Consider the following 26,915-nt stretch of genomic DNA (forward strand, 5'->3'; position numbering starts at 1 on the left):
TTCCCACGGTACCTCCCATTCTCTAAGATAACCATTGATGGCCTTCTAGATTTTTGTATGCCTTTTGCTAGTTATATTTAAGTCATGTGTTTTTTTTAACAAAAATAAGATCATAATATAAATATTGTACTGCAGCTTGTGTATTTCACTTAATACTTTTATCTAGAACAATTTATATACTCATGTAGATCCACCTCATTCTTTTTAACAACTATTAAGTATTTCAGAGTGTGACTATACCATAATTTATTTAAGCAGTTCTTCTATTGACCAACATTCAGGTTCTTTTCACTTTTTTGCAGTTACTAAAAATGCTGCAGTGAACACCTTTTCCCATATATTTTGTGTGTATTTGTGTATTTCTGTAGAATTGCTTCTTAAACAAAGATTGCTAGGTTAAAGGCTATACATACTTAAATCTTAACAAACACAGCTGACTTGCCTTTTTAAAAGGCTTACCTCTATTTCCAATAATATCATATAAGACCATGATACCAATACATGGCCTTATTAATCCTTTCAGTCTTTGCCAATCTAATAAGGGAAAAGTAGTACATCACCATTGTTTAATTTGCATTTCTCCATTTATTAGCTGATTGGACATGTTATTTGTTTATTCTTTGGGCATTTCTATTTCTCCTGTAAGTTTGCCTGTTTCTCTGTCTGGCTGTTGATCATTTTCTCGTTGGCTTGTACATCTTCTGAATCATCTTGACCATCATGATATCTGGGGTTTAGGAACCAAGTGAGAAGAAGGTGCCTCTGGACATGTCGTTGTTCCTCAAGCTCCAGAAGCGGGTCACAGAGCTGGAGCAGGAGAAGCAGGTGATGCAGGATGAGCTGGACCGCAAGGAGGAGCAGATGCTCCGCAGTAAGGCAAAGGTGCGTGGCGCTCTCCCACCCGCGGGCCGTGGCAAAGCGAGTTTTACAGTCTCTTCTTTAGTGGAAACTCAGTCTAGCAGTACTTTAGCCAAGCAGCATTTGGTTCAAGTAATGAGGGCTAAACTCTCCCCACTGTTTCTGCGGAGCAAGGAAATAGTCTAAGAGTAAAAATGTGACAATTAAAATATAACTACTTATTTACAAGGTTTTTTTAACTCTGTGTTTTTCCTTAGGAAGAAGAAAAACCACAAATCAGAGGTGCTGAACTAGAATATGAGTCACTCAAGGTAATGGGAAGTTCCTGCCCAAGACTTTGAATATCTTGTTTTGGCAAGAGACCCACTCAGTGCCTCTTTTTCTCAGAGAACGTCCTTAAGGCCACTGAAGGCCCTAGCTTAAGCCTTATTCAGGCATTACTTCTAGCCTTGATTTGTTTCCTTTTTTGGATTCTCTTTCATACAAGCTAGAGTTCAGTCTAAGCAGAAGGAGCAGCAGCTGCCATTGTAGGCTAGAGAAGGTAGTAAAGGACATAGCCCCTAGTGTCAGACTGCTTGGGTTCAAATGCCAGATCTGCTGCTATGTAGCCTTATGGAAGTTATACATCCTCTCTGTGCCTCGGTTTTCTTATCTATACAATGGGAATAATGATAATATTTATCTCACGGAACTGTCTGTAGAATTATATGAAGTATTTCGTGTAGGCTGCTTAAAACATTGCCCAGCACATACTAAGTACCCACCACATGTTGGCAGCTCTCATCGTCATCCTTTTAAATACAAGCACTTTACATATATGCTTTAATTCTTAGCAACAATCCTGCAAGTAAGCATTCTACCCATTTTATAGATGAAGAAATTGATGCTAAAAAATATAAGTAACTTACCTAAGGTGACCCCACTAGAAACTGACAGGAACAGGATTTGAACATAGGTTTCTCCGGTTCCAAACCCCATGCTCTAACCACCAAACCCCAGTGAAACTATATGTCTGTAGAGAAAGATAGCTAGGTATTAGTTTGCAGAGAAGAAACATTCTAGCATACCCTTTAAAAAATAATTGGAGGGAGGAGGATGGAGGTAGGAAGTTATATCTTCTTAATAGTTAAAGGCCAACATCTAACTGGACAGGGATGAGCTGCCACTGTGTGACCAGAGCAGATGAGCACAGGAAAAGGCACTGGTTAGGAACAGTAGTTCCTGAAATACAAAGCATCTTGGGTAACATGAGAAATGTAGTTAAAGGGAGGAAAATAAAAGGTCCCATCCCTTGATTCAGAGCACGCTGTGCCCCACCTGGCTCCTTCTTCTGCTTTCCAGAATCAAAATTTTGAGCTCCTCGAAGTCTGAACTATCAGATTGTCAGCTATCAAGTCACCCCCAGCTTTAAGTTTCCTAGGTTACTAATGAGTTTATTAGTCTTAAATGTATTCTTCTCATATATTTTCTGTTCATGTCAATTTTTAAACCTTTTTTGCTTTTGCAGACTATAGTCTAGAATGGCTAAAGATTAGAAAAGCCACAAAACAACACAAGGAAACTCATTACTTTAAAGCTTTTAGGTATATTTTAGAATTCTTGGGGTCTCTCTAAATTGTCATGAAGTTTTGCATTGTTTTCAGTAATATTACTTTAAGTCTAGTTGGATATATTATTTCCTAATATTGTGATTTGGGACATAATTTATGCACGTTAATAGGACCCTGTCTTCTGTGAATTTCCCACGTCCTGTAGTCCAGAACTGCTGATCAGTGCTTCCTCTCCAGGCTGTATGGCACCTTGGTATAGAGAATGTCTGTCCAGTACCCTGACCAAAGCTGTAGTTCCTTGATCAGCTCCTTCCCCTGAAGATAGTTAGAACACTTCCACTGATACTTAATAAACTCCTGACTGATAAGACTTTGCATTTACCTTACAGTTTGAAAAGTTTTGTTTATACTGTATCTTATTTAGTCATTGCCACAACTTCTGAGATAAGTTTTTAATTTCCTTTTCAAAAATGAATAAACTGAGGTTTAGAACAGTTAAGATGTTTACTACCAGTTGGTAAAATCTGATTTTGAATCCAGGTCTCCAGACAATAGGAATCTTCCTAAACACCCTAGGTTCCTATCATTACTTGTTTGAAAACTAGTTTTTACCCCCAAATATAATATTTACTTTTAAAATACCCTGAAGGACCCTTTTACCCTTCCTAAATTATGACATGATAAATCTTTCGCTCCTTCAGTGGAAGTACTACTTGGGTAGTATTTATGTCTGTGGGAAAAGAAAAGGGTGGCGGCAAAGGGTTGTCTCTCCATTGCCTTTTCTGCTCTTTCTAGAAGACCAAACGATGATATGGTCATACAAGAAGGGAATGTGATGGGATGGGATGGGACAGGCCAAGGAATGGGGTGGAATCTGATCTCCAGATCTTTTCCCTCTGCCTGCCTCACACAAAAGTAGACAAGTAAAAACATTCTCTATAGTACGTTAAAAATGAAGCCCAGATCACAAAATCCCCAATTAGCTTAGTGTTTGTCAAAATGTGGTCCCTGGACCAGCTGCATCAACATCACCTTGAAACTTGTTGGAAATGCAAATGTGTCGGCCTCAAGCCAAACCTATTGAATCAGAAACTCTGGAGGGTGGAGCCGGGCCATCTGTCCTCCAGGTGATTCTGATGCACATTAAAGTTCAGGAAACCCTGCATCAGCACTTAGGTGTCAAAGTAAAGACATTCATGTTTCCTGTTGCAGAAATGAGCAATGCAAATCTGATTACCAGCTGATGGGAAATTGGAAATAGGAAGGAGCATTCATTTTCACATAAGAATGGATTAATTCATGAAAGAAAGGGTTATATATTCTTAAACTAGAAGAAAACAAGGACTTTAGTCTTACTATAACAGGTTCAAAGTTCTGAGATGTGCTACAAAACCAAGAGTGCTTCTCTGGAAGAAACAGTAGAATATTTTATCATTACACTGAATTGTCTCACTTGCACTGTCATAAGGCCTTAAGGCCATGTGCTAGATAAATCAGCATGGTGCTCTTAAATGCCTGTCTGCTTCACTATTTCCCAGCCAGTCTCCTCTGACATTGTATTTTAGTGTCAGTAAATAGTGTTTAGTGTCAGAACTCTGTCCTGGGTTCCCATTTGAGTAGAGCATACAAAGGGCAGCGCTAACTGGTGACGTGAGGATGGCCGGTAGTATGTGGAAGTGTAGAGAGGGTAAAGGATGTGTGTGTCCATCTGGATGAAGGAAGAAGTGGCCATCCTGTCCTCCCACTTCCCAAGGCTTCTGCCAGCAGCTTCACAAGCATGTCACACGGGAAAGAAGTTTCAGAAGTATATTGTTTGTTATTATCAAAACACTATAGAGAATTTTATTAGTTTAAATGATACGTAATCTTTTTATTAGAAGTTAAAAGCCTAAAATTTCAGTGGTCTTTCCCTTCTGCTTTACAAAGGAAATAGAGGATATTACTCAAGATTTCAGGGATCTGCTCTGGTGGGCCATTCATTACAAATAACCTGACCAGCTGGACCCTTATACTTGCCCTTATATTTATCCATAAAAAACCTGGGCTTCTTAGGACTGGACTAAACTCACCCCTTGGGACTCAGCAGTCTCTCCAGGCCTGTGAACACACCCTGGGCAGGCCTGGAATAAATGTGGCCCTGGAATTTGGGTTGATGAACCACACTGCCATTCACAATGCTCAATTCCACTCGATGTTGACTTTCTTAATTTGCAGAGCGGGGTTCCCAGTAGAACCAGGGGAGCCCATCACTAGGGTAGCTCTGAGGATCTTTTCCAGCAGAATTCGTCTGCTATCTCTGGAGAAGATAAGCATTCCGATGTAAAGCTGAGGATGACAGTGATGAACTATTCTTTGTCTCTTCATACAGCGTCAAGAACTAGAATCAGAAAACAAGAAGCTGAAAAATGAACTGAATGAGTTACGCAAGGCCCTTAGTGAGAAAAGTGCCCCAGAGGTGACCGCTCCAGGGGCACCAGCCTACCGAGTCCTCATGGAGCAGCTGACCTCTGTGAGTGAGGAGCTCGATGTCCGCAAGGAAGAAGTCCTCATCTTGAGGTCTCAGCTGGTGAGCCAGAAAGAGGCCATCCAACCCAAGGTAAGCTTGAGCAAGTGGCCAAAGAGGGTGTTTGGGGACTGGCCTCTTTCTTCCTGTCCTTGCCCTCCAATTTATAATGAAGCAAACACTTAGGAGTGTTTTTAGTCTAATTGAGGATATCATCATTAAAAAAAAAAAAAACTCAGTGTTGTTTTAAAACTATTGCAAATACCAATGGAAGTGAGCAAAAAGCAAGTGAAATCCTAAATGCTCTCCAAAGTTTGACCCCTCACTCATGAGCAAAGGGCTTTTGAAATTAATATTTTTGTAGTAATCTGGCCATGATAAATTCTGATCAAAAATAAAATGCTATTAAATACAAAGATTCATTAATTGTCTTGCTATGGGAAAACATTAAATACAGTTTAAAAATATTTGTTGAAAATAGCCTGTTTAACCAGAGAGGTGGCATATGAAAAGGTTAGAAATGAGATCAGTGAATAGAATTTACGGGGAGAGGATTTCTGCTCCCTCCAGGGAGTTCTCTTTAATAATGGGAGCTGTCTCAGCAGGGAGGGGCTGTGTTTAGTGATTGCACAGAAAGTATCCATACTGGAGGAGATAGACGGCCCTTTGAAGTCCTTCCCTGCCCTCTGGAAACTTGAGATCCAACACTGCCATGTGTTGGTGAGAAATGGGCCTTTTTGTCATTTGACATCAGAGGGAGTCTGAGTAATCATCTTGAAACCTGGTCAGTGTCTCTGCCCATGTTCATGCATCAAAGTGTTACCAAGAATTAGGGAATCAAGTATCCCAGCTGCACAACAAGCCACATAAAAAAATGACTGTAGGTCAGACAGAGAAAGACACATACCATGTTATTTCACTTATATGTGAAATCTAAAAAATAAAACAGAAGCAGACTCATAGATAGAGAGAATAGACTAGTGGTTGCAAGAGAGGAAGGGGGAAGGGAGTTGGGTGAAATAGGTGAGGGGGATTAAGAGATATAAACTTGCAGTTAAAACAAGTCCCAGGAATGTAATGTACAGCATAGGGAATATGGTCAGTGACATGGTGATAACTCTATATGGTGACAGATGCTAACTAGACTTATCCTGGTGATCATTCCATAATGTGTAAAACTATCAAGTCACTATGTTGTACAAATGAAGCTAATGCAATGTTGTATGTCAATATAATCCAATTTTTAAAAGACTGTGATATATAATGAATGGGATGCCTGCAAGATCTGAGAGCACTTCTCTTGGAAATGGTGGTTCTGCATGGGACTAAGATACCCAGCCTGGCACATAACATTTGTGTTTGATAACGGCAGCTCACACCTGGGATCAGCACTGATCCTGAAAATATCCAATTCTGGAAACAAGATATCTGACTCAACAGCCTTGGGGAGGGAGGCAGGTAAATCCCAGTAATAAGTGGAGTTATGTTAAAAAAAAATGGACTTCCTTATTTTAAAACACATTGCACACCCTTTAAGTCTGAAATGAGAAGGGTTCCAGAAGGGGACTCTCTCCTTTGACCCAGCCCTGTGCATCTCACCTTCCCAGAGGCTGGCTCCATTTGGTTCCCATGACAACCACTGTGATTTGTCCTCGAGAGACAAGGCTTCCTCTGCATGCTAGCTGGAGCAGAGTCCAAAATTAGGATTCCTTGCCCTGGTTCCCTGTGAGAACTGGTATTCTCACAGGAAACTTTAATAAAAGTTAATGGAAAGAAAAAAGAAAAATGAAAAAGGGATATTAAAAACAATCCAGCTCACATAGTTCTGGTATCACACACTCTCACCCACCCATCTCACATGCTCCAGGTGACAGCTTCTCTCCAGCCCCTAATGGGCTGGCCCCATCTAATCAAGGTCCCTGCTCTCTAAGCTCCCAGCCTGCACATAGCATCAGCTCATTCTGTCTTAGGAAAATTGCCCAGGACACTGATTAAGACCTTTCAAACCTAGGACTATAGGTCCCACTCCATTTCTGTCATTTCACAATTTCTTTGCAGGGCAGTGGTGAGTGACATCGTGAGCCAGATAATGATCCAGCCCAGCCACGTCTAGTTTGCCTGCTTCGCCTCCACAAGTATTCTGGGAGGCTTCACTCAGACCCGTGACCTATCAAGGCATTACTAGAACTCCTAGACCTAGGATAAGAATTTCACCCAGATAGATTAACAGGAGGGTCATTTTCTCACATCCTCACCAATACTTTATAATTAGAAAAATGAAAACAACTCAAAAAAATTTTAAGAGCTTGTTCCTGAGAATTAAGAGATACCATTACATAAATATATATTCCTGTGCACCTCATGCCGGTTCTGTGGATACTGATTTATTTACCAGGTTGGTTTTAGGAGAAAAAATCACAGTTGTTTTCATAGTTCGCTTTTATCTGTTCTGATGGGGACTCATTGATGGAATTTATTTATGAAACTAAGGGTTTATTGTTTTCTCCATTTGTGTTTTTTCTTGTTTTTTTTGTGCTTGCTGACTTGTGATTTTCAGGATGACAAGGTAATTATAATTTTTTTTTAATTTTAGTAAATACTTTTATTTAATCCTAATAGTTTATAAGTCTGCCCCAATATATGCAACTGATGCTTTCTGGCCTCCAAGTCTATTTTGATATTTACAAGGTAATTTCCTATTTGACTCCTCCCTATTTGAGAGGTCAGTGGGAAGATAATGGATGCCATAGGCTCTGGTCTGGATCATGGAGAGGCCTCCATGACTTCTAGCTGACAGTCAGATCTGTGACTCACAGTGATAGTTCTGGGAAGACATCCTCAAGTGAGGGGGGGAAGCCCTTAACTTGGAGCATGCCGGAAGCACAGGCTCTCCCGCACTCATTTCTACCAGCTGTGGGTTTGTTGGCCAAGGGCGAGGAGGAGCCTGAGGAGCCCAGCACACCCTTCCTGGGAAGGGTGGGATTTTCCTACATGGTGCAACCCTTTCAGAACTTCTGGTCACTGTCTTGGTGGAGACGCTTTGAGCAGTGAGTCAGGACATTCCCAGTGCCGGCAGTCCAAGTTTGCTCCCATGCCCCTGCTACTGCTTCTTAGCTAAGGTAGGCTGAGTAAGGGAAGGACTGGCTGCTTTCTACCACCTTTCCTGTGGATTAGTTCATTAGATCAAGTTACCTTGTTCACTGAAAGTTCAAAACCACCTCGTGTAGATCCTCAGGTAACAGAGAATACATGTAGCATTATTTATTATAGAAACTGATTCTTTGAATTATTATTTAAAACTTAAAAATCCCAGTATGGCCCTGAATAGAACAAAAAGATTGTCTGCCTTTCAATAAAACAGAAAAAAGAAATTTTCTTTTTTGAAATGTGCACTCAAATATTTATAAAACTTTATTGAAGAAATGCTGTATGTGGTGTTTATAGTAAAGATTTTAAAAATTCAGTAAAATATAGGCTCTTGTTTATAGCTTTTATCAGATTATGTTTTGTCTTCTCTAAGTGTGCATTTATAAAGTCACAAAAGGACAGCATTAGGATAAAAGTGAGATTTTTTTTTAAAGTATGTTTCTTATAAACTTTGAAATTCAAAAGCAACTATTTGTGGGTCTCTAACTGGCATTAAAGTTATCTTGGAACTGGTCTCTAAGATCATGGTATTTGAAGTGTATTCTGTTATTTCAACTTCTCTGTGAGACCCGGCTTTAGAGTAAATGTTGACTAAAGGATCAGCTGTATACTATTTAGACAAATAGAATGGGCCCCTTGGGTTCTAAAGTGTACTATTTTTTTTTTTTTTTTTTTGGTGGAGGTACTGGGGATTGAACCCCGGACTTCATGCCTGTTAAGCATGCGCTCTACCACTGAGGTATGGCCACCGCCCTAAAGTGTACTATTCTTTAGAGGCTACAGAGCAGTTGTTCTTATTGTCTGTTCTTGCCCCGGCTTAGAAGAGAGAGAGAGAGAGGCTGACTAGAAGCAAGATTTTGAAATTACATTGGTTGTCAGACAGATTAGACCACAAAGGAAAAGTGAAAAAAATGTTAGCAGAGAAGTCTTTTCCATAAAAATCGTTAGTAATTCTGACCTGCCAGATGTTTATTTCAAAAGCTTATGTACCATGCTCTACTGTGAGAGAGGAAAAAAGAACTGAATAACAGCAGATGGTAGATATTTACAAGGAGCTAAATCCTTCCCGTTTATATATATCTAAAGATGTGAGGAAAAAAACTTAATTTTGCTGAAGCATGTCATCTAAACACTACTTTTTGTATACTGAGTTTTTAATAGAAAAAGGAGCTTTATGTTAAACTTCTAGTGTTTATTAGAGCATTTGTTTTATTATAATTGGTCCATAAGTAGTAGAAAGATAGCTTTGTATATTCCATTGACTCTTTGCTCAGTATTATTGCCTATATACTATGTACTTTATACTTACAGATATAGATACATAGATATATGGATATATATTTAAAAGCATATACACAGCATTGGAACAATAACCAAGCAAGGACACTGAAAATATATATATATATATGTATATATATTTCACATAGTGTAAAACACACATGACCCATCAGTGATTTTATTTACTCTAGAATTGTACCACCTTTGTAGTAGAGCATTAGGGATTCCCAAGAGAGAGACTGAAAATACCTCTTTCTCTCAGTGCCTGTGCCTCAGTCTCCTCTGTAGTTGCGCCGGGGTAGGACTGAAGCTCTGGTGGGGCACAGTGTTGTGGAACATGGAAACCCCCTATTCTGGAGTAAAGAAAAATGCTGTCTGTGGTCCAAAGCTTTTGAGTTGTCTTAATGTGGAAATGTGTCTTCTCCCCCTTCAGAATACGATGACAGATTCCACAATACTTTTAGAAGATGTACAGAAAATGAAAGATAAAGGTGAAATAGCACAAGCATATATTGGTTTGAAAGAAACAAACAGGTAAGTTGATCTTTCTTTTATTCGTTTTGGTTTCATCATGTTGGTCTTTAATCCTCAAGCTAGCCCCTTGTACAAATCCAAGTGTTGTGCACTGCTTTCTTAGACATCAGCTGACCTTCAAAGCAAATCCAAGGTTTCTAATGTATTTCCAGTGAAAATCTCATTTATAATATAAGGTAACATTATAGATGAGAGATGGAAAGGGAAATGTTCTTTACATCAAGGAACTATATTTCTGTATATTTAGAGTGTTGGCCTTGAGAAGTTACCTTGAGAAAGAAATCAGTTGTTCACTGTTGGACTGTTTTGGGTAGTCACCTTCATTTGTTATTCAGAATGGTTATTTGTGAAGATTTGTAGGGGCAACTGAAGCTTTCAGTAATTGAAATTTAGCGTCAAGAGAAGTGATGAAGTACCTGGAATCACATCAGTGTTGGCCCCATGATTCTAAATGGGTACCATGACTTCTAGGATGGGATCCTCATATTTGAGACCAACTTTTTGTCATGTTTCCTTAGGTGTTTTGAGATAATCCTAACTGGCGTCATCTCATTTACGCTAAACATGAATGAAGTTGTAGTCAGCATTTAGCTCGTTCTTAAGAGCCTTGGGGTGGGCTGACTGAGAGTGCAGGATTTGTAGAGTTACTTAATGACTGAACTTTCCCAAAAGCTTTCCCTTTAACTAAGATTATGACAGAGTAAAGGCTCATTTTGAGGATGCCTTGGCCTTCCTACCACTCCTGCTTCCCAACAGAGCCTTCAGACTATTAAACTCTGAACTTACAAGACTACATGCTTAGAAGAGCATGGCCAGTCATGACGGCAAAGATTATCAGTGTACATTTAGGTCTGATGCTCAATATCAGGATTGGTACACAGAAATACTTCACAAACTACAGAGTATTGCCTTGCAGAATGTAAGGTACTTGTTATCGTCTTTTATGGGCAAGAGTGGAGAATGCTTATAAAAGTATTTGGTTAAGTTAAATTTAAATTGATGAATCAAATTATAAGAATATCTTATATCTAAGAGTGTGTTAGTATAGAAAGAGCTGTATTACATTGTTCATCCATCCACCCAATTATTCTATCACCAGATACGTATTACATGCCGACTTCATTCCCACTGGGAATATAGCAGTAAGCAAGGTAAATGCAGGTCTTCCTTTCACAGAGTTTATAGGCTTTTGGGGATTCAGCCAGGAGAATTGGGACTTCACTCCAACGACAGTGGAAGCTGTTTAAAGATTTTAAGTAGGAGAATGATATGATGAGGTTTGAAATTTAGAAAGCTAGCCCTGGCTTTTATGTTAGAGGATGGATAGTAGTGGAACAAGGCTGAGAGCCTGAAGACCAGCAAGAAGTTATTACCATAACTGAATGACTCATTATAGTGACTTTGACTTAGTGACAGTTGGGATTGAGAGAAATGGGACACTTTGAAAGCTACGTAAGAAGATGAAGTGATAGCCTTGCAGTGTGTTGTATGTCAATGGGTGAGGGATGGGGGAGGAATCATGAAGTGACTGCAGTGTCTCCTTTGGATACTTGATTGGATATAGTAATGCCATTTTGTGATCCTGGGTCTGGGATGGGGAGAAGTACAGGAAATGATCAGTAGATTTACAAATATTTAATGAGCTAGGAAGATATCCAAGGAGAGAAATTCATTAGGCAGTTGAAAATATAGATCTGGAACAAGAGAGATGTGTGGGCTGAGATATAAATGTTGAGGTCATCAGCATATAATAATACAATTGAGACCACGTAGATAAATCAACTCTCCAGAGAGAGACAGCAGATGGAAAGAAATAGAAGAGCATTCTCTGAAATTTGTTTTATGTAAACATGAATCAATGACAAAAGTCTAGTAAGAGGAGTGAGCACCTGGCCTCTGGAAGCAGATAGCCTGGGCTCCACTGCTTGCCAGCTGTGTGACCTCCACAGGTAGCTTACTTCTAAGCCTCAGTGCCTCCTGCAGTGTGGTACGTGTTGGGTTACTGGGAGAACTGTCACTGTAATAAATGCGGTAATATATGTGGGAGGATGTCGAACAGTGTCTGACACTTGGCAAACACTCAAATACATAATTTTTATACCCTAGATAGGAAAAAACCTATAACTAATTTTGTCTTTTTTATTTGTTAATTATCCACATTATTCATAAAATGTGTCACACCTCTAATATAAATCAGTTTCCCTGGGTCTTAAAGTTAATTTTTGACACAAAATGTCTTTTAAAAGTTGTATCATAAAAGCTGAGAACTTGAACATATTCTTATTTATAAGTTACTCCTATAAGAATTTTTAGAACAATTTTAAAAATACAAAACCAGATTTTATTAAGCTGAAACAAATTCCTGCCCAGAAGACTTAAAACTTCATTTTGAAATGAATTATGAAGATTGCCACATGAAGGCAGTAGCTGAGGTTTTCCTTCTCCATGTGTATGACCGTTGTGTTTAGTCTCTAACATAGTATGTGACATGTAAGATCACTCTGCTAGCTGGATAAAGTGTTAAAAACAGAACCATTTTCTCACCTTTTTAGTCATTTATTATTTTGCAGGAAAAATAGCTCTAGATCCTTGATTATTTTAATTCCAGCCCATTTACATGTGATATTACGTGTTATCCATTTTTTTAAATTAACAAAAATAATTTTTGTGGTAATGTCTTAAAATCATCTGTAATTAATAAAAACAGCCTTGTTGACTTAATAAAATAGTGAAATACCATGTGCTGCTCTTGACTGTCATCATCTCATCACCCTTCTGTATCCCTTTGTGTTTTGCATCGTTGTTCCTTTTGCATGGAAGATCACCTGCTCTGGATTGCCATGAGTTGAATGAGGATGGAGAGCTGTGGCTGGTTTATGAAGGGTTAAAACAAGCCAACAGGTTCTATTTGTCTCCTCAAAATGGAATGTTATTAACTTGTTGTTTTTCTTACTAACAGTGGCCTCCTGATTTTAACGTCTATATTTCTTGCATATTAATTGTCTTCCTGGGAAATTTTCAGTATAACTTTGAACCTTGAACTAGAAACCTTCTTTAAAACCTTCTCCAGTAAGGGATGCTGTTGAATCTGAAATGGGTTGATGGTGAATGGAGGAGTTGCTGCCCATAACTGAAGGATGCTATCAGAGTTCCCTTCAGACACTAAAATTTGTGAATATCTCACTAGGAGTAGAAGAAAACCCAGGCCTTTCAACTAAAGCCCAAACTACTGCAGGAGAGATTAATACCTTACTAGAGGTTTCTTGTTTGGAATAATGATCAATCTAAAGGATGTATATGCCTGGACAATGTGGCTACATTCTCATATATTATCACATGTGCCTAACCGCAGTATTAAGTACATGGTTTGGCATTCTGTGTGCTTGCTGTGAAATTCAAGTTTATGAAACGACAAACCAGGAGGGTTTCCTGCATTGTTACAGTTCAAAATAATTACCCAAACTCAGCATGTTAAATATGTTTAGGGGAAAGCAAATAGAATTGATACAGCAACACCTTTCTAACATAGGCATTCATCTACTCTAGGGATATTTATGTGTTTAAAATCTCATAAAAATACGATTTAGTGATTAAATTTTAAAAATACTTAATAGACTATTTGTTCAAGCATCTTAATACTTATTCTGCTTTATTCTAATCACAACCCATTGTTATTATTGGTTCAAATCCTTTTGAAATTTTAAAATCACTAAAATATTTAGTCTACTGTTAACTGTTTGGTTTCAATGGCTTCAGTAAGTTTTGCCCAGTGATTGGTAACCAAGGAGATCAGAATAAAAGAACATCTTTTTTGTGTGTGTGTTGGTTAATCCCTGTCCATAACTTTGTCTTGTCTTTGGGAAGGAGGGTGAGTGTAGAAGTGGAGGTTCCCGGTTAAGGGAGGGTGCCAGCTGGTTCCGCTATTGCCCTGCCAATGCCCCAGTCTGCTCATGGCACAGCTGACTTGTATGTTTGCTCAGAGAAGCATAGTCACTTTGTTGGTCCCACTAACATTTATGTTCTAAAACCGGGTCTTGTTAGGATTCTGTTACTGATAAGGAAGCTTATGGGGAAAGAGAAGATGACATTTAAAATACAGATATGAAATTTTAGAACTAGCTGTCTGGATTTGGGTAAATCTGTATGCATTTCAGAGTAGCACTCCAGTCTTTCTGCCCTTCAGAGATAAAAGTAGAAAGTAGAAACAGGACCCTGGTTGCACCGTCTGCCTGCAGTTGGTGATGCTAAGAGTCTTCAGGGCGTATTTAATGAGAACAGGAGTTTGTCATCTTGCCCTCCATAGTACAGTTATTTTGTGGCAAAGGTATGATCTTTGCCAACTTAAATGCTATTTTGTGAACTTAGGAAGCCAGATTAAAGCTGTCTTTTTTAAAAAATATATTTTTATTGAAGTATAGTTAATTTACAATGTGTCAATTTCTGGTGTACGGCACAATACTTTAGTCACATAGGAACACACATATATTCGTTTTCATATTCTTTTTAACTATAAGTTACTGTAAGATATTGAATATAGTTCCCTGTGCTATACGGTATAAACTTGTTGTTTATCTATTTTATATATAGTAGTTAGCATCTGCAAATCCTGAATTTCTAATTTATAAAGCTATCTTTTAATTGATTATTTTAGTCATCATTTCCTATGAACCTTTCAAAAGAGCTAAAACTCTCCTGTTTCTCAGGACCTTTGAGAACTTTGTATTTGTAGCAGGGTCCACAATTCAGAAAGATGCAAATATGAGAGCATCCTTTTCCATTTTTGGCCCTTGTTTAAGTTCCTGTACTTTAATCAAGTCAGAAGTTACACAGACACTACAGAGTCCCCACTTTTCCTGCCCTTGCAAGTGAGCATGGAGCCTCGCAGCTGCCAGGCAGGGACTCGAGTGTCACCTCCTTTTTCTACCTATGTGGCTTCTCCCACAGGCTCCTGGAGTCACAGCTGCAGTCACAGAAGAGGAGCCACGAGAATGAGGCCGAAGCCCTCCGTGGGGAGATCCAGAGCCTGAAGGAGGAGAACAACCGGCAGCAGCAGCTGCTGGCCCAGAACCTGCAGCTGCCGCCGGAGGCCCGCATCGAGGCCAGCCTGCAGCATGAGATCACCCGGCTCACCAATGAGAACCTGGTAAGGGAGCGCCCGCGCCCCACGCCTCAGCAGCGGCCCTGGCCCTGCAGGGAGGCCCTGCTTTCTTTCTGAGCAGACATTTTTCCCAGCTGGGAAACACTCACTGCCCCACGCTGGTTACTCTCTTCCTCTAGCAGGGTCAGAGCAAGGAAAGCACAGCTGTGTTGGTAGAAATGGAAAAGGCGGTACTCGAGTTGTTTCTCGCAGAAGGCTCTGGCGCGTCTGAGCATCCTCAGACCTCACTTGGTGGGTCTGGAAGATACCAGCCGTCTGTGTGCTGGGCTTCTGATGTCCTCAGAACTCAGCTGCCCCACTTCCTCCACTTCAGCTGCAGATTCTCTGCCATTCAAGGAGGTTATATGGTTGTTACAATGGAGACTGAGGACATGCTTTGTTTGCCTTTGGTCCCCAAGCACCACTGAGGCTTTCCCAGCCTCCATCTGTAGCAGACCATGGAGTTAGAGTCATGTTCAGGGGAAGGCGTTTGGCAGAACCAGAGCAGGGCTTTAGGTTGACCTTGGATGAAGCTCCCAGGTCAGGGAGGAAGGACGTCAGAATTCAAGATTATATATTCTTGATTCTTTTTAACAGAACTTGGGCAGTGAATGAGGAAATTTTTTCCTTTGCCAGATTCTGAATACTGGCACAGAATCTAAGTTTTTTTCTTTTTCTTCTTTTTTCCCTTTCTGTCCTTTCTTTTACAGAAAATATTTTCTAAAGTATTTCTCACTCACAAAATAACTTCTATTACAGATTTTCAGATTTTTAAAAATCTGCTTGTTTGATAAATATACTTATTAAATTAAAAGTCATCAAAAAGTTATAATTCCATATTTCTATGTAAAAATCTATATTTTAGTGTCAGCCCAGTTTTTAGAAAAGCTGTGTAGGACTGACAGTGATTTGTTTTGGTTTTTGTTTTTTAATTCAGGGTTTTAATGACCTATAATAGTCATTAGATTTTCTCTGAAGGCTTAATAATCTGAATTATCTGCCCATTACCCCATCAGCAATCATTTACATTACAAATAGCTTTCTGGTGTCATCTATTCTTTCATATTAATTTGAAGCAGAACTCAGAAGTATTTTCCCAGTCTGTCCCTCTGAAGACAGCTTGCTGGTGAGGCTGCATTGTAGGAATGGGAGAGGTGGGTGAGGGTTGAGTCTGGACTCTTTCCAAAGTGCTTTGAAATGTCACTGATTTGTGGGAGAAAATCTTCTGAATCATGGAATATTTTTGAGACGTCATTTTATTACTCTCAAGTATATTGTTGCTTAAATTAAACAAACAGTGCTTTAATGACTAAGAATTGATTAAATATACTAAATAATATAATAATGATTGATCAGCATATAAATTCTGTGCTTACAAATGATTGTCTTAAAATATAAGGTGAAACCATGAAATAAATATGCTTCTGGGTAGCAAATTCCCAGGTTTTTTTCACTAAGTTGGTTAAGCATTTCCCTTGTACCCTCGTGTGCAGTATTAATTTTCCTCTCAATATTTTTTTAGGTAATACAAAAAAAAAAAAAAAAAAACTAAGCCCCCACATTCTAAGCTGGTAGAATCTAGTTAATGAGTTTGAATTTTAGGAAAAACCTTCATAGGTCAGCTGCTTCTCCTGCCTCCCAGACTCCTAATTCAGGAGAGCAGATTCAAACTTATGTACAGGAAATGATGCGCTTTTTCACAATCATTGTGGTTTCTCAGGATTAACTGTGCACTTCTTTAGGAAGCACTTGGGCAGACTATTAAAGTAGCAGTGGGCCTAGGCTTGGAGTTCTTGGAAACTCTACCCTGCAAACCCTACCCACCCACCTACCCCCCAGCACAAACACTGAGATGGTTTTTTCTCCCTTCTCTAGTGAACATGCTTCACAGCCCACCCCCAAGCTGCCTTTCAGGGAAGGAAGGCACACAGCTTCTCACCAGTCTTTCAACTTCAAACAAAAGCGCCCACTTTGCCATTTATTCTCATTTTCATTTTATTTGCCTTCCCCCAGCAAAAAAGTGCAGCAACTTGTGAAGAGGTCTGAGGAGTGAAATAACGACCTTATCTGGGGACTATGGCCCACTGCTCTGTTTACCCGCTAAATAGCCTGTTTCCAGTGAGCATGTCAGAATATGTGTGTGTATCGATAATGGGAATCATCAGTACTAGGAAAATCAGAGGGCAGTGGCCAATGACAAGTCAGAGCCTTTTGCATGTATACAGTGTCATTATTTGTGTTTTAAAATATTTAAAAATTGATGTTGCCAAGAGGTAGCATTCCCCTCCAAGACACAGAGAGAAACAAATGTCCGTTGTGCCTGTTTTTTCAGTATTTTGAGGAATTATATGCAGATGACCCTAAGAAGTATCAATCATACCGGATTTCACTTTACAAACGGATGATTGTATGTAAATTCCGAGTGTTTCTCGTTGTTGTTGTCGTCATCCTTGCTCCTTCTAGCCCTCTGTACCTGGAGAGCTCACGCTGCCCGCCCGCCCTGCCCGCCCTGCCCGCCCTGCCCCAGGAAGTCTCTTCACAAACTTTCACAAAACCTGTTTCCCCCCACAGCTGTCTTTTAGCCAGTGGTGTCACCTCTATCAGTGTCTTGCGTCCATTGTCACATTTGGTTTGTTATTAACACTAGGCTTGCAGTGTGATGGGAGCAAAATGTGATTTGAGAGAGAAAGAAAAATCCAAGAAGCACAACTGAGCACTTTGAAATGTTAGCAACTCTTCCCTTTGAATCATTGGTCTAGTGTCTAAATCAGCTCTGTCTAAACTGGAGAATGAATGGATATTTGTATTTATAAATGCTGTTTTTGTCTATAACCTGAATTACAGCCATAGATATCACTGATTCATTTCCCCTCTGAACTCCCAGGCTGCTGTTGCCCACTTCTTAATTATCAATCTTTTAACTATCCCTGTCATTTGAAAGAGTTCTTGATTAGAGAGCCAATTATCACACATTTTTCTATCCTCTACTCTTGAAAGTACTGCTTTTGTCTCTCTTTTTGCATAAAGCATTTGGAATTCTTTTCTCTACAAGCAAAATTGTATCACCTGCAAGAGTTTATGGGCTTGTCATGCCACTGCCGCTCGGTCTGCAGACCGCTCTATCCTCTTCTCTGTGGTTACTTTTCAACTTACCTTTTAAGTCCCCAAGCTTCTTAACTTTTCCTATGTTACAGGACTAGTTTTATCCTCTCCAGAGGGTGGGTCTCATAGAGACAGTGCTTCACACACATGGATCCCAGTCAAAAGACCCTACCGAAGTTCAGCCATCCTTAAAACTTCCCATACAACATTGTGTGCATTCATCAAAATTTATTTTGCCCATTCCCCCTTTAAAAGAAAGCTTTCCCCTGGAATAACAGTATATTTTATGAGCATTTAATTGTTTTGCCCACATGGAGTCTCCTAGGAAAGACTCCCCAGCGAGCCTGCTATCCATCACGCTGTAAAGGAGTTGATTGCATTGTATATTTTAACATTTCGCTTTCATTGTAGCTGCATTCCCCATCTCCTGCCAGTTTTAGCTGGGTGGGGCTCCACCAATGAGCTTTTCTGTAGCTTTTCTGTAAAACTAACAAACACTGTTTCTCTGATTTTGTGTCTGCCTTCCTTCTGGCATTTTAGAAGGCCTATTTTGATCTTCCTGTTATATTTCTCATTCTGATCTTTAGGATTTGATGGAACAACTTGAAAAACAAGATAAGACTGTCCGGAAACTGAAAAAACAACTGAAAGTATTTGCCAAAAAAATTGGTGAACTGGAAGGTATTTAAACTTGTTTTTATAACAATTACTGAATCTTGGCTTTGTGTTGCTGTACTAGTGGCTTCGTAGGTTTGCATGAAAATATTAGGGATGATAACAGAAATGACTTTCAGCAAGTCTGGCCCCTGTGGAGTGGAAATTTCCATTGCTAGGTGAGGGGGAAATGTTCTTTTCGTGGTAGTAATAATTTCCGAAGAAAGAGAGAATTCATTCCATAGACATCTAATGACCATCTTCTGTATGCCAGGCACTGTGCTAGGCAGGATAGCATAGAGGTTAAGAGCATGTATTTTGTAGCCAAGCTTCTTGGGTTCAAATCTTGGCTTTTCCAATATTAGTTATCTGATATTGGGCAAGTTACTGTACCTTTCTTTGCCTCAGTGTTCCCACCTGTTAAATGAGAATGATAATGGTGTATACCTGACATGGTTTTTAAGGATTAATTAAGTAATATGTGAAATGCATTTAGTATAGTTCCTGACCATAGTAAATGCTATATACAACTTAGTTATTATTACTGTTATTCTTAGTATTAGGAATTCTAAGAGGAGTAAACTAGAGTCTGTGTTCTCAAAGAACTTATCATCTGATGGAGAACAAAAAGAAATAAGTAAGAAAAAATGAATTATGATTGTAAAGAAATAAGATTTTTTTAAAAAAACAACTCATGATTTGTATATGATGATGATGGGAGAACACCTTGAGAAGTAATCAGACATCAGTTGTCATTATTATATACAAACGATTCTTCTCTTGTGGATTAGTGTGTTTGTTCCTTCAGTAAGTATTGATGTGCGTGCCAGGGACATAGCAGTAAGGAGGGCTAAGGCCACATTCGAGGCTTATTCCAACAATGCTCTCATTGTTCAAAGGATTTAGAGACCCTCTGTGGAACTGCCTTCAAACCTATGCAAGCTGGTATCATTTTGACCAAAAATGATACTGTGAAGTCTGACTGCCCGTCTCTTCTCTGAATGTTTCTCAGCATAGTTCTTTCTCAGCTCAGAGGGTGAAGATTGCCCATCACTGGGAATGTTCAGAAGAATCTACCCTGATTAACTGTGTGGCTTTCATTCCTCCAGCCAGCCAGGCCTGTCTTAACTGTTGCTTCTGTTTGATCTTCCCACTTCTCTTAGTCAAGTCCTGCTTGTCCTTTGAGACCAGAGTCATATGTCCCATCCTCAGGAGTAGCCTTTCCTGATCTCCCAGTCAGACCCTGCAGACACCACAACTTGGCTCCTGTCTTTTGTGGTTTTCATTGTCGTATTTTTAACAGTTTCTCTCTTTGAATTACTGGCTTCTTCAGTGTACTCTGAACTTCCTGCTTATTGGGACACCTCTTATTTCCCCCTGTTTTCACACAGACGCTAAGCATAGCGTCTTTCGTAGTCATTCCATCAGTGTTTGTTGAATGTGTGAATAAGCTTCAGAAATATTTGGAATGGCAACATGGATGTTTACTTTGAAGAGCATAATACTCCCTTGGATGTACAAATGTTGAAATATTTGTTTAGAAGTCAGATATTACTTTGCAGTTATTTTTATATCATCCTTTAGCATTATGTGATTCACATATGACATTAAAATTTTGAACTTCTAAGTCACACACATGGGTGTAATGTCTATTGGCAGAACTTTAAAAATCTTTATTCAGAGAGCCTTTGTGCACTTTAACTCTGCATTAATTATGAGATGATAATTAGATAAGAGAGTATTTGCTTGAAAGAAACTGATTTTAAGGGTATTGTCTTGTGAGATTATTTTTTAAACTTCTAATGTTTCCTTTGCCATACATGTGTAACTTTGGATAAACAGAAAAGCCACTTATTATTTTCCATTGTTACTCAGCTTTCTTTGATATGTATATTTTTACTTGATGAAATAGCCTAGAATATCTCAAGATGTTAGCAGTTTTAAGTCATTATCAATCAGAAATCAACCTCATCAGTTAAACTGTCCTGCCAGCTTTGTTCTTAAATTGTAAGTACATGTGAGAAGGCAATTCACAGATTAAGTGAAAAAGACATAGTATTCTTAAGAAAAGTTGAGTTAGATGATCCACGTCTAAAAGATGAAGTAGGTTCATGTGACTTGAGCATTTGCTGAGCACAGAATAGCTCCCCTCCCCGAGGCAAAGGGTAAAGGTGACAGCCTCTCCTGACACCTTTCTCTTCCTTGTCCTTTTTTCCCCACAGTCTGCACAGAAAGCACTGATAACCTCACACAGCAGAGCACCTTCTAATACCTAAAAGTTTTCTTATACTTTTCTAAATATATATAATATACTTAAATTCCTCCGGTTTAAAATAGAGAGACCCTTGCTTCCTCCTATGGGCTACACTTAATTAAGGAGACATTTTTAGAAGCCATGAAGACTTTTTTTTTTTAACACCAACATACATAATTTTTAGCAGAAATAACATAGCTAAGTGGAGGGTGTTTCAAAATTTGATCTGCTTTGTGCTATATTTTAATCCAGGAGTGGGTGTGCCATCTCAATTTTCATAGACTGAGGGAATTTAGATCTAAAAGAGTTCTAGAAATCAGTTAATTACTTCACAGGAGAAGAAAGCCGAGGCCCAGAAACCATAAGGGACTTCCAGTGTTTCAGCCACTTAGGCGCCAGACAGACTAGAGCCCAAGTCTGAGGACCACTGACTTCTCTCTTTTGTGTCGTATTTTTCACAAACTCTCTCTGTAGGAATTCATTTGACCGTCTCAATTAAACCTGAGATCAAGATCTTCCCTGTACTAATGGGAGGAAAAAATTTTTTAATCTTCTAATTTCCTTTCTTTTTCTAGAACAGAAAGTTTCAGGAATGTTTTTCTCTCAAGTATAAAGAATCTAGAAAATGAAATTGCTTCAGATCTTTCTAGAAGGATGTCTGTATTAGATGACCCCCAGGGTCCCTTGAGTCTGAAAACTGAGTGATATTCTGGCTTCTTTCTTTCCGAAAGGCTTTGTATTTTCCTGATACTGCATAGGGTTGACATTTTATTTAAATTAGTATATGATTTGTTCAACAAATCAAGGTTATGTTGAGCTGACATCTATATTTTATCTGTGAGTTTTGTAAAGACTCTAATCTCTGGGAAGGATTCAGAGACAGAATTTTTAATGAAAGTATGGCAAATTTTATCTCTGACATTTTTGTATAGAACTAAAAATATCTTTGTTGGAGATTTTGCAAAAGGAAAGTGAAGCTTTCTTTTAAAACATAGTATCTCTTAAAGTAGTCACCTGAATGTTTCATAAATACTGAGGTGCACAATTTTTCACATTTTAACATCTCTAAAATTAGGATATGTCTTACAGCAGTTGACATTTGACAGTTGGGTTGTAATTTAATTGGCAATATTTTTCCTTCTTTAGTGTTACATAAAATATATCTCATAATCAGTGGCACCTTAGATATGATAAAATCAGTAGGTTTAAAACATTCATTTTGAATTACATGGAGTCAAAATATGTGCATTTATTGATAACCTTAATGTGTTGAATCTGTTTCCTCCGAGTTTCTCCTCTTGAAATTGTTTCTGTGGCTTAAGGCAACTGGTAACATAGATGGCAGGGATTTTATTATCTTGTGTTTTACATGTAGCATGTGTGCATGAGCTATGAAGGCCCCTGTGTGCTGATTCTGAGATCTTCATGGTGTTGTGTTTAAACTGACTCCAGATATAATTTATGTAACACTAAATAGTTTGAATCTCCTATCTCTTATAGAGAGGCATACATTTTATAGTTATTCCTGTGGTTCCAGACTGCGTGACACACATGAAATGCTAGATTATGGTGGATGGCCACAACCTTGATTTGTCCAATCACAGTATGATCACTCCTTAGATATCATTATGTTGATGGACGGTGGTGATGTTCTGCGCTGGTGGTCCCAGTCGGTGGTGACGCTGCGTCATAAGGTGGACGAGTGTCACCAGGCTCTCTGCCACGTAAGCAAGAGCACTGGCAGGTATTGGTATTCTCTGTGTAACCTCGTCCTGTGGAGCTGGCTTCCCAGAACTAACTCAGGAAATTGCCCAATGACAGGAGAAGCTGATAGCCTTGTATGGAGTCAGCAGTGTTCAGCTTTCTAATGCATCTGACCTGCGTTTTGTTTGTTTGCCAAAAGTCTCTGAACTCAAACTTAATCTATACCTAAATAGATTTCTTAACCGCCCTCCCCAACTTCCTGCAGATAAAAGAATTAAAAATCTGCTTACTAGCATATGTCTCCACAAACACCGTCATAATTCATGTATTCCTTTGCCTTCCTTTGCAGTTCCCATTCAGTTCTCAATTTTGAGATGAAATTGGAGGCCTTTTTTAACCCTTAGCTTAGTCCTTCTCTAACAGCTGCATCGTTAAATACTTGAAAGGTGGTTAACCAGTGGTTGTACTTTTATGGTTGCAAGCTTGTGGTAGGACTTTTAGCACTTTACTAAAAACGAACAAACCAAAAGCTGAATAATATTTAGGAAACTTATTAAAGGGAGGTTGTTTTTTCTGTCCATGATTTCTTTGGGAATGAGGAGTGACAGGAGAAAGTTGATTCTTTGCTTTATGGAGCCTTTGTGAAAAGTAGTACCTTTCACATCCCCTAGTGTGAAGAGACACTCTTCTCCCAGCTGTCTTGATGTGGTTTGAACTGATTGCTGTGATACGTGTAAAGTAAATGTTCTTTTTCTTTGATGACTAGATTCGTAGAGCTAAAAGTAAAGGAGAATCTTTTATACTCTGGCTGCCTCTTTATAGAATATTGTTTTTTTCCTTCTGTGAATTAAAATCTAAATATATTTAGACATTTATGATTGATATTCATTAATTAACTAAGAATCTAAACCACTTTGGGGACATTTAATCTTATTACAAAGTAAACCTTATTACAAAAAAAAATGCTTTTGAATCAAATAAGTTTCTTTGATGTTGATAGTAGTAGTAGTTGTCAGAGTGACATTACCATATAAACTTGCCATCTATCCACCCAATTTTACCAAAAAAAAAAAAAAAAACTTAAGGAATAATTAAGTGGCAAATACAGCAAGTTTCTTTTTTTACATAGTTCACTTAAAATTATAGGAACATGGAACCCTCTTATCTTTTCTACCTGGAAAACATTTTTCTTCTTTCTGTTTCTCATGAAGTGGGCCAGATGGAGAACATATCTCCAGGACAGATCATCGATGAACCCATCCGTCCAGTCAACATTCCCAGGAAAGAAAAGGATTTCCAAGGAATGCTGGAATACAAGAAGGAAGATGAGCAAAAACTTGTTAAGAACCTGATTCTGGGCAAGTATTTTCTGCGTGAGATAAAAGGTCTTTCTGGTACATGTGTCGGTGGTGGGAAAGCTTAGTCACTCATTTATTAAATATTCAACACGGGTTTCTTTAGTTGTCATCACATACTGTGCCCATAGTGCTGCAGTAGCTTCCTGACCACATCATGCTCATCAGTCAAACAGCAGGGACACCTCTTAGGCTCCCCTGAAGCCAGGCCTTTTCAGCTCTGGTTACCTGTTAGAATAACCTGGGAAGCTTTTGAAAAGTATTGGTGTGTGTTCCCCACTGCAGACTGACTACATCAGAATGTCTAGCAGAAGGAGCCTGGCCATGTCCCTGTGTGTGTGTGTGTGTGTGTGTGTGTGTGTATGTGTGCATGTGTGTGTGTTTTAATCGGTTGGGATTCTGAAGTGTAGCCACAGTTGAACATCACTACTCTGGCCATTTAAGTTCCTGAATTTCTATTAATTCCTTACTTCCCTAGAAAGTAAGTGACTAAGTATGTCAGGAACAACAGTTTAGTGATAGGGAAGAAACAAAAGAATTAAGGAAGAGATCCCAGCAATGGAAGGAGAGGACCTGACAAAGGAAATAAGAATAGAAGAAGTATTTCAGAGCAGCATAAGGCCTTTAAGTTTAGATGTGAGCCCACTTGCTCTACAAGACATTTTAGGGGAGAGTGGGAAGTAGTCCAGGAGTGCATGCAGCCCGTAAGTTGTGAACTGGAAACGTTGCAAATCTCTCCTTTCAGCCTTTGCATAACATTCCTCCCCCAGGTGCCAGAGTGACAGCAATGTGATCAGCAGTTATCCCTGATTTAATGTTCCCAGGGTTCATGGCATTCAACTGTGTACTATATATAGGTGCAGAGGTGCTTAAGTTTCAATGTGATCTTCATTTAGCAAAAATGTTAAGGAGCTACTGGTTTTTAAGCATAGAGTTAAAACGAAGATTTATCAATTCAAGAAACATTTAGTGTTTCCTCCTACTATGTACTAAGCACTTTCTAGGTACTGAGTAATGAACAAAGTAAAGTCTCTATTCTCATAGAGTTTATATTCCAGTGGAGGAGGGTGGGTAGAGAAAACCAGATAAACAAATAGTGGGATGAAAAGGGTCAACACTGAAGGCAGGTGTTCTAGTTCATATAAAGTTATTAGGCTGGGCCTTTCTGATAAGGTGGCCTTTGGACAGAGACCAAAAGAAGTAACGAAGCAAGTCTTGCTGATATCTAAGGAAAGAACATTCCAGACAGAAAGTGCATAGGCTTGGGGTGCGAGCATGCCTGGTGTTCAGCCAGCAGTGAGGACACCCATTTAACTGGAGCACGGTGAGCTGGGAAGGGGAACAGGGCCAGATCACACAGCTGTGGTGAGAATTTTGGATTTTATAAGTGAGTGAATTCAGAAGCTACTTAGATTTTCAGAACAAGAGTGACATGATCTGACCTGCATTTTCTTATATTCTATGACAATTCTGAACCCAGTTGTTGTGTGGAAAACTATTGGGGAGCAAGGGATGAATTAGGGAGACCAGTTTGGAAGCTCTCACTATGGTCCAGAAGACGATGGTAGCCTAGAGTAGGGTAGCTGGTAGAGAAGTGGTTGGATTCTGGATATGTTTTATGGGGAGAGCCTACAGGATTTGTTGATGGATTAGATGTGTGATATGAGAAAAGGAAAGACATCAAGGATGATGATAAGGTTTATAACCTGAGAAACTAGAAGACAGGAACTGCCATTTACTGAGATGGGACAACCCCTGGGAGAGCAGGCTCCTAGGGAATCAAGAGTTTGTTTGGGACAAACTTGTGTTGCCAAGGGAGCAGAGGGTGGGAAGGGATAGACTGGGATTTCAAAATTGTAGAATAGATAAATAAGATTATACTGTATAGCACAGGGAAATATATACAAGATCTTATGGTAGCTCACAGAGAAAAAAATGTAACAATGAATATATATATGTTCATGTATAACTGAAAAATGTGCTCTACACTGGAAAAAAAAAAGAGATTGTTTGGGGATGGGCAGGGGTGTCAAAGGCAGTTGATACAGGAGACTGGAATTCGAAGAAGTCAGGGCAGGAGATAGAAATTTGGGAGTTGTCATTTTATAGACAACTAAGATTCATATATCCCTGCATAGCTTCAAGAATTTCTCCACTTAATGAGCTATTAAAATAAGCTTTTTTTAATATGACCTATATACCCTAAATGATTGAACTCTTACATGACAACTGTGCTTTTATATCTCAAAAAGTATTCCTTATGAAGACTTTCTATGTTATATAAGACTATTTTTCCTCTTTCTTTTAGAATTGAAGCCACGTGGGGTAGCAGTCAATTTGATTCCAGGGTTACCAGCGTATATCCTGTTTATGTGCGTTCGACACGCTGACTACCTGAATGATGATCAGAAAGTAAGGTCGTTGCTAACATCAACAATTAACAGCATCAAAAAAGTATTAAAGGTCAGTTCATGTTCAACAGTAATCTCATAATGCACATTAATGATGACAGAGTCTGCACAGGGGTACTTTTCCTTCCTTACACTTGAGCACTTAGTTGCCAGTTACAGCCACTTTCCAGTCGTAACTGGTAACTGCCATTGTAGGAAACGGGCGTTCTTGGAACGTGTCTGTGTGCCTTTTTTCAAAACAGGGCTCAAGTTGAACAGTAATCAAAATTAATTTAATATATCTGCATTTAATTGTGGAATAAATTAAGTTGCTTTATAGAAATAGTCTGCTTTGAGGTCTTACTTAGAACTAAATTAAAAATACTTAGTGAAGTTCATGTATACAGGGAATATGATGCTCTAGTTAAAATAGGTGTTAAATAAGTTCA

At 39.0% G+C, this 26,915-nt stretch overlaps 1 protein-coding gene across 4 annotated transcripts in view; it reads left to right on the forward strand.

Moving 5' to 3' along the window:
* The window catches only part of MYO5A (myosin VA), a 173,804-nt gene that overhangs the window by 128,302 nt on the left and 18,587 nt on the right, over nucleotides 1-26,915 (forward strand). Inside the window, exons 26-35 of one of the 4 annotated variants that reach the window (XM_031453033.2) lie at nucleotides 739-882; nucleotides 1,116-1,169; nucleotides 4,777-5,004; nucleotides 9,770-9,870; nucleotides 12,691-12,771; nucleotides 14,815-15,013; nucleotides 17,340-17,414; nucleotides 18,697-18,790; nucleotides 23,933-24,079; nucleotides 26,385-26,539. In XM_031453033.2, the coding sequence (XP_031308893.1) occupies nucleotides 739-882; nucleotides 1,116-1,169; nucleotides 4,777-5,004; nucleotides 9,770-9,870; nucleotides 12,691-12,771; nucleotides 14,815-15,013; nucleotides 17,340-17,414; nucleotides 18,697-18,790; nucleotides 23,933-24,079; nucleotides 26,385-26,539 (1,278 nt within the window). The remainder of the gene's footprint in view (nucleotides 1-738; nucleotides 883-1,115; nucleotides 1,170-4,776; nucleotides 5,005-9,769; nucleotides 9,871-12,690; nucleotides 12,772-14,814; nucleotides 15,014-17,339; nucleotides 17,415-18,696; nucleotides 18,791-23,932; nucleotides 24,080-26,384; nucleotides 26,540-26,915) is intronic. The other 3 variants (XM_031453036.2, XM_031453037.2, XM_031453039.2) reach the window with 3 other exon arrangements.

The sequence above is a fragment of the Camelus dromedarius genome, chromosome 5 (genome assembly GCF_036321535.1).
Source record: "Camelus dromedarius isolate mCamDro1 chromosome 5, mCamDro1.pat, whole genome shotgun sequence".
NCBI classification, from domain to species: domain Eukaryota; kingdom Metazoa; phylum Chordata; class Mammalia; order Artiodactyla; family Camelidae; genus Camelus; species Camelus dromedarius.